Raw genomic sequence first — 17,600 nt, 5'->3', positions numbered from 1 at the left:
GGAAACAACATCCTTAGTTGTTGCCTTAGGATAATGAATCTGGTGGCTGTGAAGAAAAGCTTTGACAAGGCATGAGGGGTGGGGGCGGAGCTGGAACTAAGGAATACAGTTTAGGAGGTCAGTACAATTAGCCAGCCAAAATTATTCAGCTTGAGCAAGTGCAGTAGCAGTTAAGAATAGAAAAGCAGGAAATCACAAAAGATATGGAGGTACAAAATTTGGCATTGGGTTGAAGGATTTCAGAATGAAGCAAAGAAAGGGTAGGCAGTGGTGGATGTGGTTTTTGAGTCAAGGTAGCCTCACTGCAGAAATAGAAACTCCAGGGGCACCTATGTGGCTCAGTCGGTTAAGCATCTGACTCTTGGTTTCGGCTCAGGTTAGGTCTTACGGCTTGAGCCCCACATAGGGCTCTGTGCTGGCAGTGCTGAGCCTGCTTGGGATTCTCTGTCTCCTTCTCTCTCTCTGCCCCTCCATCACTCTCTATCTCAAAATAAATAAATAAAAACTTTAAAAAAAAAAGAAGAAGAAGAAGAAAAGAAATAGAAACTCCAGGAGTTGAAAAGCTTGCTTGGAAGGAGTTCCAAATATCTTGCATTTTAGATGCCAAAAGATGTTAAATAGAGATTGCTCTCAGTATGTAAAATTAGGGAGATGTGGGAGGCATCCGCACAGAAGTGACCAATGAAATTGTGACTTTGCGGGAAGGTTTAGAGAAGAGAGGCAATGAATATGAATGTGTGAATATGGGTATATTAGGTAGATTCTAGAAGTCTGAAAGTCCAGAAGAAGAGCCAGTGAACGTAGATTAGGATAGCTGAAATGAAGCAATTAAGAGACCCAATAGAAAACACTGACAAGAATAAAAAAAAATAATTTTGAGTAAACAATAGAAACTGTACAATGTACTCTGTCCCCAGCTAACCACCTCTCAGCAACATATATCACCAAACGTTGGGTTCTGGAGTGCCTTCTACCTTTTTGTGAACAATGGGGATTGAACTGTCATTTTTATTTCCTAACAACATTGTTAGAATACTTGCAGTATAATCAGTTTAACCAGGGATGTTTAAAATAAGACCTTATGGGGGCACCTGGGTGGCGCAGTCGGTTAAGCGTCCGACTTCAGCCAGGTCACGATCTCGCGGTCCGTGAATTCGAGCCCCGCGTCAGGCTCTGGGCTGATGGCTCAGAGCCTGGAGGCTGTTTCCGATTCTGTGTCTCCCTCTCTCTCTGCCCCTCCCCCGTTCATGCTCTGTCTCTCTCTGTCCCAAAAATAAATAAACGTTGAAAAAAAAATTTTTTTAAATAAGACTTTATGGGGCACCTCAGTGGCTCTGAAGGTTAAGCTTCAGACTTCCGATCTTTGAGCTGATAGCATGGAGGCTGCTTGGGATTCTCTCTCTCTCTCTCTCTCTCTCTCTCTCTCTCTCTCTCTCTCCCTCTCTCTCCCCCTCACCATTTGGTGCTATCTCTCTCCCTCTCTCTCTCAAAAAATAAACTTAAAAAAACAAAATTAGACCTTATGGGGCACCTCAGTGGCTCTGAAGGTTAAGCTTCAGTCTCCTGATCTCTGAGCTGTTGACATGGAGTCTGCTTGGGATTCTCTCTCTCCCTCTCTCTCTCTCTGTGCCCCTCCCCAACTGGTGCTGTCTCTTTCTCGAAAAATAAACTTACAAAATAAGACCTTAGGCGGCACAAGTAAATTTAAAATAGACACACATACATTGATGCAAAGAGCAGTCTTTCATAAATTTACGCCTTTAATAACACTGAATTTGAACTCTTCCCTGGGTCCATTTATAATGAGAATGAATCTAGACTTGCATTTCTCCCGTCCCTCACATTTATTTTCATTCCTACTCAATTTGTGTTGTTCACAAAGCATGCCAAGTGCCCTGCACAGCACACAGAAAATGTTTCCCTAACCAGTAGGCTCATTCATGCGCACGCCTAGATTTGAGTTTAATAGTATAATTAGAACCCTATAAATTATTGCATTAGGAGCCCGGAAGAGCATTTCTTTTCACCCTAATTGACACATCAGGTCTTTGCACTGAGTATATATTATCTGAAAGGAAATGTTTGATTTTAAAATCAGACAGGGTTACCTGGCCTTCCTTCGTTTCACTAGTCTTGCTAGAGTCCCGAGTGTCCTTTGTGAAAAATGTACTTTCAGTATAGTACATTTCTTTTTTTTTTTTTTTTTTTTTTTTTTTTTTTTCAAGAAAGACTTCCATTTTTCCCCCCACCTAGCCTGGAGCATATTATGGACAGTGTCAATCGATAAAACAGTAGCTCTCCAGCTAGAGAGTGCACTCCATCGTCAACCTTCGCAAGCTCTTCATAACCTCAGCTCCGTTTGGAAGCGAGGATCGCTTTCCTTCGCCCTCCGCCGGGTCCCCCCAGCGTCCTCCCGATCCCTTCTGTCTACGTCCCAGTGTCGCCAACCACAGCGGCGGAGGGGAGCCTCCCAGAGTAGCTGGGGGCGGAGGGAGGGGGCGCGGGCAGAGGGGCCGGGATGGGCGGACACAAGGCGCCGCGCGGAGGTGGCGGACACCCCGCGCGAAGCCCACCGCGAGCGCGCGGACGCCGAGACGGGGGCTCCCGAGAGCGCTGCGTTGTCGGGGGGCGCGGGGCCGCCTGCGTGGACCTTGTCCGCACGCTCTCGCCGCCTCCGCCCGGCTGCCCAGCTCGCTCCCCGCCTCTCCCCACCCTCCAAGAGCCGTTGGTACAGTCCCGCTGACTCCAAGAGCTTAAAAAGGGCCGGGGCCGCCCAAGCCAGCCGATTTGGTCCTGATTTGTGTGCGCGGCGCGTTCCCTGCGAGCCCGGATCCGCCACGCAGCTGGAGGACGTCGGGAGGGGGTCTCTTGCCGTCTTGGTGGGGGGCGTTCCTTCGGCTGCGGCGCTCGAGCGTGTGTAGCCGTCCAGCCAGCAGCTAAGGCCCCTCGCCGCCGGCTCCTCGGTTCGCTCAGCTCCCGCACCGGAGAGCCGCGCGCGCCGCCAGCTCGGCGAGGGATGGAGCAGACCGAGGTGCTAAAGCCGCGGACCCTGGCGGATCTGATCCGCATCTTGCACCAGCTTTTCGCCGGCGAGGAGGTCAACGTGGAGGAGGTGCAGGCCGTCATGGAAGCCTACGAGAGCGACCCCGCCGAGTGGGCAGTGTACGCCAAGTTCGACCAGTACAGGTGAGCGCGCCCTAGCCCTGGCCGCGGGAGCCCCGGCGCGGGATCCGGGTCCGAAGAGGGATCCGAGGGCGCGGCGGAGGAGGGGTCTGGCCGCTCCGGGCCCGCCGCTCGTCAGCCTTTCCCGCACCCCCCGCGCTACGCCTGCTCGCCCGCGGCTCGGCGCTTTGGGCCAAACGTGGATCATCCACGCCTGGCCGGAGACTGCGGCAGGCTCCGGGTGCGGAGGCCACCGCGCGGCCGCAGAGGGTTTTGTCCTCTTCGTGCCGGTGCACCACCTTCTCTGCGCCCCGGGAGCACCGCCTTGCCCTCCGGCGCAGTCGCTCGCCCCGGCCGCCGCGGCGCGGGGTGGGGGGACCCCCGGTGGCCCCAAGCACTCATTCTCCGCCGGGCCCGCCGCCCGGGGGGGACCGACTGGCCGGAATGTCGGAGCGTGCCCCCGGGAGACAGGGGTGGCGGCTGGAGGACTCGATTCCCCCCCGCCAGTTCTCCATCACTCGATCGCCTGCAGCCAGGCGCCTGCCAACGCGCATTTTATTTATTTATTTATTTATTTATTTATTTGCCGATAGAAAATAGCGTCGTGGGGTACCGAGCTGCTGCTATTTTTCAACTTGTGCCGCCCCTCCCAAACCCATTTAACTTCCCGGGCTGCGGGTTTGTTTCAACCCACGATCAGGGGTGTGCGTTGAAGGGCTGCTTCTCTTTGAGCCCCCCCAAGCAGTTGCGCTTTCTCGAATCCTCAGTTCTGAGGCCCTCCGGAATGTCAGTTGAAGACCGCTGCCTTTGCCACATGTGATGGAGCGAGGGGGCCCGTGGCAGCCCTCGCTTGGTGGTACCAATACAAATGAATCTCCCTACCAGTCGTCCGGGGCCAGAAGTAAACCTGAATCACCCTGAAGGGTGAGGGCTTGTTTGCCGACGGGCAGCTCGCGATTCAGTCTTTCTGGTTAGTCGGGCTGAGGGTAGGGAGAGGAGGATCCCTGAAAGATCAGAATAAACCGAGATTGTGTTCCTTGGGAACAGTTTTTGTTAGTCCCCTCACCTAAACATAGCGTGTTTGTCAGCAAGGGCAGTTTCCTCTGCATTTTAGGGCTTGAAATAAAAATGTGAAGCCTTTGTAAGATCCCATTCGCTGTTTGCAGTGGCTCCAGGAAATTCCTTCGGTTCCTATCCTGAAGTGGTTGCCAGTAAAGCTACCGGAGGCCACTTTTTAATTTTGCCATTAGCTCCAAGTAAACAAGGGCTTATTATGGCCCAGATACTCCTTACCTTATTTTTGTATTAACTCATGTACCTTGTGACAGCCCTGTGAGATAGGTACAATTTCTTACCCTTTTTTTTTTTTTTTTTTTTTTTTTTGCAGTTGATGAGTGGTAGGCATTAATAAAAAGGTTGGATTACCTGCGTCAGGTCATACTTCTATCAGGTAGCAGCTCCAGGATTCAAATTAGCGTTGTTGTCCCACAGCCCAGAGCCCTCCCTCCAAACAACTACTAAACTTACTGCAGACAGATGATGTGGTAATAGTTTGCTTTCAGGGTAGATTATTGATCAAGTGAAATTCATCAACCTGGGTAGGCTGAGGGCTCTTTATGTATAGAACAATGCCATTTCCCCAGGCTTTGAGTTCATCTTGACCGACAAGCTCTAATTAAATCACTTGAGATGCAAGCATTTGGATTGATCTATTGCATGGGTATGCAGGGCTCAACTAATGAAGATAAATGGGTGGGCATTTGGAGAAATGTGGGAGAGCAGAAATCATTTGGGCAGTATTTGTGTGTGTGTGGAATAGGTATCCTAGCACTGCAAAGGATTCTGATCTCTGACCTTGGGAAGGCCAGTACAGAAGAACCAGGACAGAATATGTTCCATTGTGGGGCGCCTGGGTGGCTCAGTGGGTTAGCACTGGACTTCTGCTCGGGTCATGGGTTCATGTCAGTTCGTAGGTTCACGTCAAGCTCTGTACTGACAGCTCAGAGCCTGGAGCCTGCTTCAATTTCTGTGTCTCCCTCTCTGTCTGCCCCTCCCCCTGCTGGTGCGCGCGCGCGCGCGCTCTCTCTCTCTCTCTCTCTCTCTCTCTCAAAAATAAACACTACAAAAAAAAAAAATTAAGAATATATTCTAGTGTGAGCCAGACAGTAATTTCTCTGGGAACAGTCCCAGAGAAGCAAGAGGGGGGCCCCTAAGACTGGTAGAGGGAGAAAGAGTCTGTGTGTGTGTATGTGTGTGTGTGTGTGTGTGTGTGTAACAAAATGTAGTTTATTGTGAATTAAAGGCTGTGTGCACAGCCTCTTGGTAGGTCCTGAAGGGCTACAAATTTAGGATGACTGACATCTGAGTAGCACTTACTAATCCACTCTCTCCCTCTGCCAGCACCTGGCTTCCTGCCTTGCTGGAAGAAAGGGGAGGAAGGAGCATTAGGGACATAAGTGAACAGATGACTCTGTGATCAAACAGTACCCCAAATATGGGGTAAAGATTCCTTCTCTTAAAAAGTAAATCTAAATAAAAATAAAATAAATAAATAAATAAATAAATCTAAATGAATGTCATAATTATCAAACTTTACTAATTAGATGGTATGGGTGATACTCCCCCTTTTTTTTAAATGTTTACTTACTTTTGAGAAACTGAGACAGCATGAGCAGGGGAGTGGCAGAGAGAGAGAGAGAGGGAGACAGAATCGGAAGTAGGCTCCAGGCTCTGAGCTGTCAGCCCAGAGCCCCGCCCGGGGCTTGAGCTCCTGGAGGGCAAGATCATGACCTAAGGGGAAGTCTGTGGCTTAACTGACTGACCCACCCACGCACCCCTGGATGGTACGCCTTTGATCAATAGAAACTTGAAAGTGGGTTGTTGTGGTTTTTTTTTTTTTTTTTTTTTTTTTTTCCTGATGATGGGCTTGTGGTGGTTTTGATTTGGGATTTTTTTGAGGGGGCCAGTTGCTGGTTTCTCCTGGAAAAGTTTTAGAGTGTTACTTACTATGCTCATGTAAATTTCCTTTGCTGTATACTTAAATCAATCCCCACCCTATTTGTGGAGGACTTTAAATCATGAGTGCTTTTGAATATGGTTTGTGTCTGGGCTATAGCAAAAATTATGGAGAATTCTAAAAACAGCTGTGTAATGAAACCTTGTTTCTTATGGTTAAGCTTACAAGAGAAAAAAGAAAGCAATAGCAACTTTTTTTGCATATACAGCAGCAATGCACTCTGCAAATACCTCTGTGAGAAACTGACTCATTATATCAACACGAGGCTATCATGTGGAGAATCAAAGAATTTCCTTTTTTTCCCCCGTTATCTTTTTTGTGCCATTAATTAAAACGGAACATCTATAAACATGGTGGTTCAAAATACAAAAAATGTCCAAAATGTTGAACTGTGAAAAATTATTTGTTTTCATTTTAAGTTGTTTGGAGGAGGAAATGTTAGCATTTGCCAACCAGCCATACTTTGTGACACACTTCTTTTTCCCAGTGCATATTTCATCAACCAGATTCAAACTTCTGAATACTTTCCTTTTAGGTATACCCGAAATCTTGTGGATGAAGGAAATGGAAAATTTAATCTAATGATTCTCTGTTGGGGTGAAGGACATGGCAGGTAATACAATTATTCATTTGCAGATACTAATTAATTCTCTGTTCCAGCGTAAGGAAAGTACAGTGCCAGAATGGTCACAGGTCTTGGGAGCACTAACACATCTCATGTTACAATTATTTTGTTTACCACGTCCCAACAAAAATTCTTACGGGAATTAGGGTCAGGGAGTTAGGCATACACCCTGGGTGTCAAAACCAGCCCCCCAAAATGAGTAGTAAATCAAAGGATGTGTGTAACCAGTTTAACTTCATCTCTGTCTTCTGTGGAGTTAAGTATATATGGAATTTTGCTAAAACTTGACCTTTGTGGTGCTTTGAGATATGCAATTAATTGCAGGACCAAAGACCAAAGTGTCCACATCTGGGCCTAGAAAAGCAGTTCACCAGTTCAGAAGATTTCTTTCTGCGTCAAGTTAATTGTTGACTGTTAATTTTTTAGTTTTCTTTTTAATTTTTTATGTAGAGGGTAAGGCAGCTTAAACTAATTCCAATTCTTTGAAACTTGGTTCCTTCATTTGTCTTTAGTTGATACATTTGTGAGTTGCTATCTCTGTAAACAGATCCTTCTCAGGCTTTTGAGAATGGTACAAACAAAAATGGCAGACCCATTTTTGATGGGAGAAAGGAAGCCTGAATTTATGAGATTTGGGGGCGAGTCAGGTCTGTCTCGAGGACATTTATTTACTCCTATGGAATGGAGTTGGTTGCATCCATTCTTTCAATATATTTTGAAAGTAGATTGTATGTCGAAAGTGGGACTAGGCTCTGTGGGTTTAGGAAATGAGTTCTTACAGTTTTATGAATTCTTACAGTTTAATGGATTCAACATAGGCATTAAATGCTAATGACATATATGGCTTCCTATCTTTTAATCAACCCTACGGCTAATGCTACTTATTAAACTGAAATACCGTTTACGATTACGTGAATAAATATTTCCTGCAAATCCAATGTCCTTTCTTTCTCCCTCCGTCATTGAGAGTTATACAGGTGGAATACTTTAAACCTACAAAATGTTAACATTATTACAGTATAACTTCTGGCTGTTAACATCCATATACATATCTGTTGTCCCTCGAAGGAAAAGAGAGAAAAGGCCTGGGGTGAGAAAAAAACACTATATGCTACATGATCTTACAAGTGAGACACAGTTATTGTAGATAATTATCTTTATTCTTTCCAGATTTTCCCTAATGTAATTGTATAATCAAGTTGTAGCCCAGCTTAACCAAGTTATTAAAAGCTATGTCTTGGAGAAGATAAAAGAAGATAAAAATGCCATATGTACATTGATACGAAAGCCATAGTACAGTAAAACCTTGGTTTGTGAATATAATTCATTTTGGAAACATGCGTATAATCCAAAGCACTTGTATATCACAGCCAATTTCAAGAACCATTGGCTCAGTTGTGATCATGTGATATGTATTGCAAGACATTTCTTGTTTATCAAGTTAAAATTTATTAGAAATGTTCACTCGTTGGGTCGCCTGGGTGGCTCAGTCGGTTGAGCGTCCAACTTCAGCTCACGTCATGATCTCACGGTTCACGAGTTCGAGCCCTGCGTCAGGCTCTGTGCTGACAGCTCAGAACCTGGAGCCTGCTTCAGATTCTGTGTCTCCTTCTCTCTCTGCCCCTTCCCTGCTCACACTGTGTCTCTCTCTGGCTCTCAAAAATAAACATTAAAAAAGAAAAATATTCGCTCATCTTGCAGAGCACTCCTAGAACAAGTTCCTCGCAATCCAAGGTCTTACTGTATCTTATACGTCGCCCTGAACAATGTTAATTATAAATTGATGACCTTTACAATACAGCTGAAGTGGTTTGTGACCTGTCCTCATGATAGGATGTGGCGGGAAGTTCTGGGCAGACTTACTGCACGCGTGGGGCTTGGACCATTTACTGAGCTCAGTTGTCTCTTTGTGTATATATAGCAGCATCCATGATCACACTGACTCCCACTGCTTTCTGAAGATGCTGCAGGGAAATCTAAAGGAGACATTATTTGCCTGGCCTGACAAAAAATCCAACGAGATGATCAAGAAGTCTGAAAGAATCTTGAGAGAAAACCAGTGTGCCTACATCAACGGTAACATCCAACACCTTTCTTTCTTTAAGGACCAGCGGGAAAAGCCTTGAACCCCCATCTGCAATATTGCTTACTTGCACATGTACAGCCGAATTTGGATCATGGAGTCGTGACTTCAGATACTTGGAAAATGGCCTAAAAAGCAGTTGGTTTTGTTTTTAAAGTTTTGCGTCTGAATTGGAATCACTTATTCAAAATATATGCACGTAGATTAGCGTCCACTGAAAAGGCATTTCCTGCCAAGTCTTAGGACAGTTAGAATCGAATATGCATTTACAAAAGTAGATTGTTTTAATAAGCGAGTGAGGCTATGTGGAAAATATTAGTCTTTGTGTTAGAAACGTTCTGGAAACAATTAGAAATGTGAGCTATAGTCCTTGTTGTTTATAAAATGTATACAGCATACTTAAGAGTATTCTCAAGGGAGCTTTAACAAAGCACGTTATTTAGCAGTGATTTCTAGCTCTCTAACCAAGAATTCATTCTTTTTCCTAAAGGTGATTTGGCAGAGCCAAATGCTTTTCAAGAACAGTCTGTGATTAACATCTGTATTTTTTTTTAATGTTTATTTATTTATTTTGAGAGAGAGAGAGAGAGTGCGAGCGGAGGGTGGGGGTGTGGACAGAGAGAGAAGGAGACACAGAATCCAAAGCAGGCTCCAGGCGCTGAGCTGTCAGCACAGAGCCTGACGCGGAGTGGACCTCACAAACCACGAGATCACGACCTGAGCCGAGTTCGGACATTTAACTGACTGAGCCACCCAGGTGCCCCTAACATCGTATTTCTAAAGAGGATAGGACTTTCCAAATAGCCTGTTAATGATTATAGGAGATCATTTTTAATTCCCATTTATAGATGAGATTGCCAACACATAGGAAGAATAAGTAATGCAGCCAAGGTCCCTCAGCTCTTAGTGCAAGTCAGGATTTGAACTCAAGCCATTCAATTCCAAAGACCATACTCTTAATTGGGATACTATCCCAACGATGTAAAATATTACAGAGATTTTCTGGTCATGTAGCTGCTTCTTGTATGTTTTTTTTTTTTTTTTTAAAGTTTATTTATTTATTTTGAGAGAAGGAGAGAGAGAATCCCAAGCACTGTCAGTGCAGAGCCTGATGTGGGGCTCGAACTCATGAACCGTGAAACTGTGACCTGAGCCAAAACCAAGAGCCTGTGGCTTAACCAACTGAGCCACCCAGGCGCCTCCTTTCTTCTTATATCTTAAAGTCCCATTTTGGCTTTAATACTTGGCCTGAATTTGTTCATTAGTTTAAGAATGCAAGCCAGTTACAAAGGTCAGATTGTATGGGAACTTTTCTCTCCCATTCACAAAACACAGAGATGTTCGTTTCTTAGGTGACAGGAAGCTTTTATTTGAGGCTTGCTGTATGTATAAGGCACATCAGATTTCCAAGAGCGATTTTGTTGCCTCTATCACTCACAATAAAGCCCAGAGCCTTTCAGAATAAATACTTTCAGCTGGAGTCACAGAGTCTACAAAACTACATTAGATCTTAAAGAATAAGCAAGCTTTTTTCAAGGGTCTTTGATCCAGAACCTACCAGAGCCAAGCAGTGAGTGACGCAGGGCAGGAATAAGGCTGGGGTACTGGTGTGTGCAAGCCACACTGTCCAAGGAGCAGTGGCCGCCGTCCGTTTCCAGCCCTTTGTTCTGATTTCTTTTTCCACCAAAGTGGGAAATTCCCATTTTTATGGGAAATGTTGCCAATTGGTAAAATATTGGGTGGGATAAGCTGAATGGGTCTGTGGATGAATTTCCCGTAAGAGCAAAGGCCTCAAAAATCCAACCTTTGATTTTTACAGACGCAGGAGAAGGGGTGCAGGTGAATAGTGGTCAGCGGGAAGGATGTTTCCTGCACAGGAAACAGTGTGAGGGCAGGGGAGGCACAATGATTGCAAAGAATGAAAACTGTTCAGGAATGGTCTTGCCAGAGGGAAGAAGGGACAGTGGGCTTGGACAGGAGTAGTAGGAGAGTAAAGTGAGATCAGGGCCTGGGCCTCCCACGACCTGCTGATGTAAGAGCCCGCTTTGGTCAGTAGAATTCTGTCAGGAGTGTCTTCATGGATTCCGTAGCAGTATGCAACACAGGGTGGAGGAAAGAGAAAACTGGGACAAGGAGACCAAATTACTTATCGTAAAGGCACATGGTAGACATGTCTGGCATCCATAACTACCACCAAGAAATATTCAAGGTTATTGTGAAAGATGGTACCCCATGGGCATAAAGGAAAGGAGGCAGAGGCGGATGGACGGATGGGCGGATGGATGGATGGATGGATGGATGCTGGGATTGTTAACAATAGGTATTAGACAGGAGTTTCCAGGATTTCTCTAAAGGATGGTGGCTAGGATTTGTGGGGTCTGTGCTTGCAGGGTTGTACGGCTTGCATTGGGTACAGCATATGCATGTGCACCTGTAGAAACAAATAATAATTTGCATAAGGGACAGTCATTCCTTAAGAAGGTGGAACTTGTGTTCAAGATTATTCTTAAGCCAGCGTCTTATGAGCAGTAAGCTATAGAACCAAAGAGGTTGCACCTGTGAGAATTATGTCCCATTTTTGGAAGTGAGGAAAACTGCTGAAGATCCCAGAAGTTGTGAGTTGGGGGAAGGCGGTCTTGGCTATTATCTGGCCGGGAGGAGAACCTCAGTCTTCCGCTTAAAGGCTTTTCTGTTCTCTCTCGCAAGCTCGTGGAGCCAGATCATGAATCACAAATCATAAAATAGGCACCAAATTGGGTGCCTACATTAACGACACAAATTACCCTGAATTCCTTCCTTGATTATTCTTTAAACTCTATCCTAACTATAAATTTCTTCTCAACATATTTTTAAATTGTTTTTGTCTTCTCTTTCTCCTTCCTTCCTTTTCTCCTTCCTTCCTTCCTTCCTTCCTTCCTTCCATCCTTCCATCCTTCCTCTCTACCTTCCTTCCTCTCCCCCAGGGCCCCTAGACTTGCTTCAGTTTGAATTGGTTTGTTTCCGAGCCAGGGCTCAGCTGTCATCCTGGAGTACCTTCACATCATTCAGTCTTTCCCTCTGTTTCCTCCTTTTGCTGATACCCTTATTTCCTGATATGCTGTCTGCTTCCTTCTTGGTTCATGCCCTTATTTTGGTGGAACATCTCCTCAATCTCATCTCCCTTGGTGAGAAAGGGTTCATGGAAAGTAAATTTCTGAGACCTCATTCACCTGAAAGTCCCTATAGTCCATCGTTACAACATGATTGATATGGAATTAGGGCCTAGAATCTTCTCCCAGAAGTATGAAAGGTAATCCCTTGACTTTTAGTTTCCAGTCGTCTTTGTGAAAGCCTGCTGCCACTCTGATTCTTAAATCGTTCTATGAAACTATTTTTTTCTTTCTAGAAATTTTGGGATCTTCTCCTTTGGTATCTTTTCCTGTCCCGAGCATTACAGTCATGTCCCTTGTTTCACGACTCCCAGTCATTGTGTTGGGTACTCCGTGGGTTCTTTCATTCTGGAAACCTCTGTCCTTCTAATCCAGGAAATATTTTCAGGTTATTTCTTTGGGGTTTGGTTTCGTTCTATTTCTGAAACTCCTGTTGCTCAGTTAGGAAACCTCCTGAACTGGTTGTCTGATTTTTTAAAGTCTTCTCCTGAGTAGTGTTTGTTCAGGTTGTTTTTTGGAAGGTTTGCTCTGTCCCTCTTTAATACTAGAGATCTTTTTTTTTTGAACATTTTAAATTAATTTCTGAGAGACAGAGAGCAAGCGGGGGAGGGGCAGAGGGAGAGGAGGACAGAGAATCTGAAGCACCTTCAGGCTCTGAGCTGTTTTTAGCATAGAGCCCTAGGATGCAGAACTCAGACTCATGAACTCTGAGATCATGACCTGAGTGGAAGTTGGATGCTTAACCCACTAAGCCACCCACGTGCTCCAATACTAGAGATCTTGCTCAAATATCTAGGGGCCTTGGCTGTGGGCTAATATTTGAAAACCAAGGACAAAAAAAAAAGTTAACTGATAGCTCTGAACACAAGAATGGTGTCTGTCAACTGGCCTTCAGTCTAGAATAATCTGGCAGAGCTTTTTCCTTGACGAACAGCCAATGGCAGTGTCTTTAAGAGCTTTATTCTGGAGCCAATCAGATTCTCTGAGAAGCTGCTTCGAATTTCCACCCTCCACGGGCTGAGAAAACAATCCTGTCTGGCAGCATTCCTGCAGCTAGGTGGTGAAGAAAGCAGGGATCTCACCATTCAGTATGTTAAGTCACTTGTTTTTCACCAGTCCTGAGTTCATGTATTCTACTGCTTCTAGACTAGAGATCTCAGACTTCTACTCTGGGGAATGGGGAAAAAGTGGTAAAAGAGATCTGAGCCTCTACTTAAATAGGCTTTTCAACCAGGTCTTGAACTTTTAGCCCTGGCTTCATCCTCATTTCCAGAAGTATCTGTGCTGCCAGTCCCTAAGCTTTTGAGCCAGATACAGATTTAGATACAGATATTATACATTTATGTATACATATTTATGATATCAAGATATAAGTGAGGTTATGGGGCGCCTGGGTGGCTCAGTCGATTAAGCGTCCAACTTCAGGTCATGATCTCGCAGTCCATGAGTTCAAGCCCCTCGTCAGGCTCTGTGCTGACAGCTCAGCGCCTGGAGCCTGCTTCGGATTCTGTGTCTCCCTCTCTGTCCCCTTCCCCACTCATGCTCTGTCTCTCCAAAAAATGAAAAAAACTCTTTTTAAAGATAACAGTGAGGTTCATTTACATATATATATTGTGTGTATATAGATATGTAGATATAGATATGATATCAGGATAGATGTCAGGTTAATTTTTGGCTCTCCCCATGGGTAGCTAAGGATTTCTCTTTCTGTCCTTGGTAAAGCTATTCATCTTCTTTCAAGCTCTAAAACTTTTATTGATGCTTTATCTTGTCCCTTTTTTTTTTTTTTGTCTTTGTGGATTGATGCCTTTTTAAAATTCTTCAGGTGTAATTGTAGAGGGGTTTCAGGAAAGTAGAGTACATGTCACTTATTATCTTAAACTGGAAAGTCCCTAGTGAGTAATTTCTGTTAATTCCAGCCTTATCAAATTGATTTACAGTCTTAGGAGGATGACAGATTTTCACCTGCACTTGTCATTTAAGCTCCTTCATCTGCTTTTCCTTCTTGGGTATTGTATAGATTCCATTGGTTTACATCGAGTAGAGAATATCAGCCATACAGAGCCTGCCGTCAGCCTTCACTTGTACAGCCCGCCTTTTGATACGTGCCACGCCTTTGATCAAAGAACAGGACATAAAAACAAAGTCACCATGACATTCCACAGCAAATTTGGAATCAGGATTCCATTTGTAAGTATAATTTCTCTCTTCTCGGCTTAAGTGCTTTGTCTGTTGGCAACATTACACACTGTACGTGTTACTTGTTCTAGATATTGTTTGTATGTCTTGCTGTAAGTAAGTTTTCTCAAAGTGAAGAATGAGATGAACCTTAACTTGGTGCAAAGGCGCCTGACATCCTAATTCTTTTCTTCTTTGGAGACGATATGACAATGTTTTCAGTTTATTTAAAATAACATAGATTTGGGGCACCTGGGTGGCTCAGCCAGTTAAGCATCCCACTTGGCTCAGGTCGTGATCTCACAGTTCCTGAGTTCGAGCCCCACATTGGGCTCTGTGCTGACAGCTTGGAGCCTGGAGCCTGCCTTGGATTCTGTGTCTCCCTGTCTGCCCCTCCCTTGCTCCCACGCTGTCTCTCTCTCAAAAATAAATAAATAGAAAAAAATTTTTAATAAATGAATTAAATAAAATAATGTAAATTAGATGCAAAGAATTGTTTATTGACAAATTTAAAAATGCAAGCTCACTACTAAAGAAAATGTTTTTTCAGAGTGCCTGGGTGGCTCAGTCGGTGAAACATCTGACTCTTGATTTTGGCTCAGGTCATGATCTCACGGTCTTGAGATCAAACCCTGCATTGAGCTCCACGCTGAGCGGGGAACCTGCTTGGGGTTCTCTCTCCCTCTCCCTGTGCCCCTCCCCTGCTCACGCATGCAGGCGCGCTCTCAAAAAAAAGAAAAGAAAAGAAAAGAAAATGTTTCTTCATTTATTAGAGAAATAAGAATAAAAACTATATTATTTGATCTAACTGTTATTACTGGGACTTAATGTTCATAGACCTGATTGACTACGACAACACAAGTCATTAGCATAGTTAACCTTCACAAAGTCAAGGCCCTGTTCCGGTGCTATAAATACACTGGACTGTTTTGATTGCAAAAGAGTAGTGATACTATTTAGACCACAAATAAAATGAGAGTAGGCTCTAATGGCATGTTTCCTCTCAAGGATTAAGTGTTTTTCCTCCTGAAAATCATAAGGCAGCCACCAGTGACACCTTATGGCAGTGTTCTACCTGTGGTGAAATAAATTGACCATTTAAGGGGGGAATGATGTTGAATTAATAACAGGAATGTCCAGAAATAGACAGTGCATGAAAATCCAATACTGGAAGCCATCCTTACAAATCTTAAAGCACAGCCTTGGAGGGAAACAAGGGCAGAAATTTCTCAGGTGATTGCCCCGCTTGGTTTTCTGCATTCTGATCCCCAAGAGATAGTCTTATCACAGGAATGAAACTCCAGGGCTCCACTGCCAAAGCCAAGTTTACGTACGCTGCTAAAAAAGCAGGACTCCTTAGGAACAAGCCGAAAAGGTCTTGTGTAAAAGATTCTTACACAACTTTCTTTCTTTCTTACAGACAGTTTCAGGATCCCTGGAGAACAACTAAGAAGCACCAAATCCTCTAAGGTTTTACTCTAAGGTCTGCTAAAAGTTTTGCCTTGGACAGGGAGGCCTCCCCACCATCTGCTGTCCAACAATACACGTTTTACAAAGCCAATACCCAGATCTACTACAAAGCAGACGCTAATTGTAAGGCATTGAGCAAGCAAATAGTGCCCTGAGCTACTGCAGAAGAAAAATCCCACTAAAGGGAAAATAAGCATCGTAATTGTAAGGGCCAAATCAAGTACTCTCTTGGTTTTATCCTCTAAATTCAGGGGAACCACAGTGGGAATGTCAATGAAGGATGCTTTTGGAAACGCTTTGGTCCCTGAACTGTAATTAGCGATAAATAAAAACAAGAAACCACAGACATCAAATGCTCACCTTGCTACTTGGAGGACTAAATGTAGATGCCTTTAGTATCCTTTGTATGTTCTTAATATTTGCAGAGAAATTTTTGGATCTATGGATTTTATTTTTCAGTCTTACTTTACAAATTCCTGTCCTATACGTAGTAAGGTATTGTAGACAGAGAAAAACGTAAGGAACTTTGTCATTGGTAACGAAAGGAAGGACAGAAGGTTTAGAAAAGTACACATATCCAAACACAAACCAGACCAAAAAACATTAAACTCCTGTCTAAACGTGTGCAGCGGTCATAGTCAAAGACTTTGTACTGCTCCTGAAATCGCCAAATAATTTTAATAAAACTGGATTTGAATACAATTCAGTGTTGTCTTTCTGTTTAACTTGATAAGAATTTCCTACAATTCATACTTTCTTAGATTTACATGAAGTACCAAAAGCACGACAAAAGATACTTTGATGGGGGTGCCTGGGTGGCCCAGTCAGTTAAGGGTCTGACTCTTGATTTCAGCTCAGGTCATGATCTCATGGTTTGTGAGTTTGAGTCCCATCTCAGGCTCTGCACTGACAGTGTGGAACCTGCTTGAGATTCATTCTCTCTCTCCCTCTCTCTGTCTCTCCCCTTCTGCCCAGGTCGTATATTCTCTCGCTCAAAAATAAAAACTAAATTTTTAATTTTTTTTAATGTTTATTTATTTATTTGTAATGTTTATTTATTTTTGAGAGAGAGACAGAATGCGAGTGGATTAGGGGCAGAGAGAGAGGGAGACAGAAGCAGAAGCAGGCTCCAGGCTCTGAGCTATCAGCATAGAGCCCGACGCGGGGCTCAAACTCATGAGCTGTGAGATCGTGACCTGAGCTGAACTCAGTTGCTCAACCAACTGAGCCACCCAGGCGCCCCTGTGTTTATTTTTTTTTTGAGAGAGAGAGAGAAGGAGACAAAGAATTTGAAGCAGGTTCCAGGCTCTGAGCTGTCAGCACAGAGCCTGATGCGGGGCTCAAATTCATGAACTGAGAGATCATGACCTGAGCCAAAGTCGGATGCTTAACCGAGTGAGCCACCCAGGTGCCCCTTAAATTTTTAAAAAAGATACTTTTATGTTCTAACCCTTACGGTTGTGAGAGTGCCAAAAAATGAGTTCAAAAGAGCTCATCTTTTTGTGTTTTACAGTTGTTCATGAATTGCCCAGAAGTCCCAACCCCAGAGGCCCTTGGCTCTCTTGGGATTCACTGACATAAACAGTTTTGCCTGAGAATTGTGGGTGGGTCTGTGGGTGTTCTGTAGGTGTTCAAGTGCGAATTGGTTTCCAGCATTTAAAAACGAGATTTCCTAGAAGAAGGTGTAGATTTCTAGCTTCTTGAACATTTTTAGTTCCTTCTCGGCATTTTCACGGATGTCCATTAGCTGGGCTCAGCTCTGCCTCCTGGATGGGACCACCTCTCCAGTCCGTGTCCGGCTTACCTGTCTCTCTGTTGATGTTACTTGCAGAGACCACATATGCGTTTCGGCTTTCTGCCCCTGCTTCAGGCAGTCATTTTAGGAATATCTGTCATAATCTTGGAATTCATTATCTC

General features: G+C 44.3%; 1 protein-coding gene across 1 annotated transcript; it reads left to right on the top strand.

Annotated features, from left to right (window-relative positions):
• The first annotated feature begins 2,794 nt into the window (after positions 1 to 2,794).
• On the top strand, positions 2,795 to 16,385 carry CDO1 (cysteine dioxygenase type 1). The gene is made up of 5 exons (XM_027076873.2): positions 2,795 to 3,186; positions 6,714 to 6,791; positions 8,725 to 8,879; positions 14,056 to 14,225; positions 15,634 to 16,385. Exons 1-5 carry the CDS (start codon positions 3,017 to 3,019, stop codon positions 15,661 to 15,663), a joined length of 603 nt encoding a protein of 200 aa, XP_026932674.1. The 5' UTR covers positions 2,795 to 3,016; the 3' UTR covers positions 15,664 to 16,385.
• Positions 16,386 to 17,600: the final 1,215 nt, after the last annotated feature.

This window comes from Acinonyx jubatus, chromosome A1 (assembly GCF_027475565.1).
Source record: "Acinonyx jubatus isolate Ajub_Pintada_27869175 chromosome A1, VMU_Ajub_asm_v1.0, whole genome shotgun sequence".
NCBI classification, from domain to species: domain Eukaryota; kingdom Metazoa; phylum Chordata; class Mammalia; order Carnivora; family Felidae; genus Acinonyx; species Acinonyx jubatus.
This window is presented reverse-complemented; position numbering and strand designations above follow the sequence as displayed.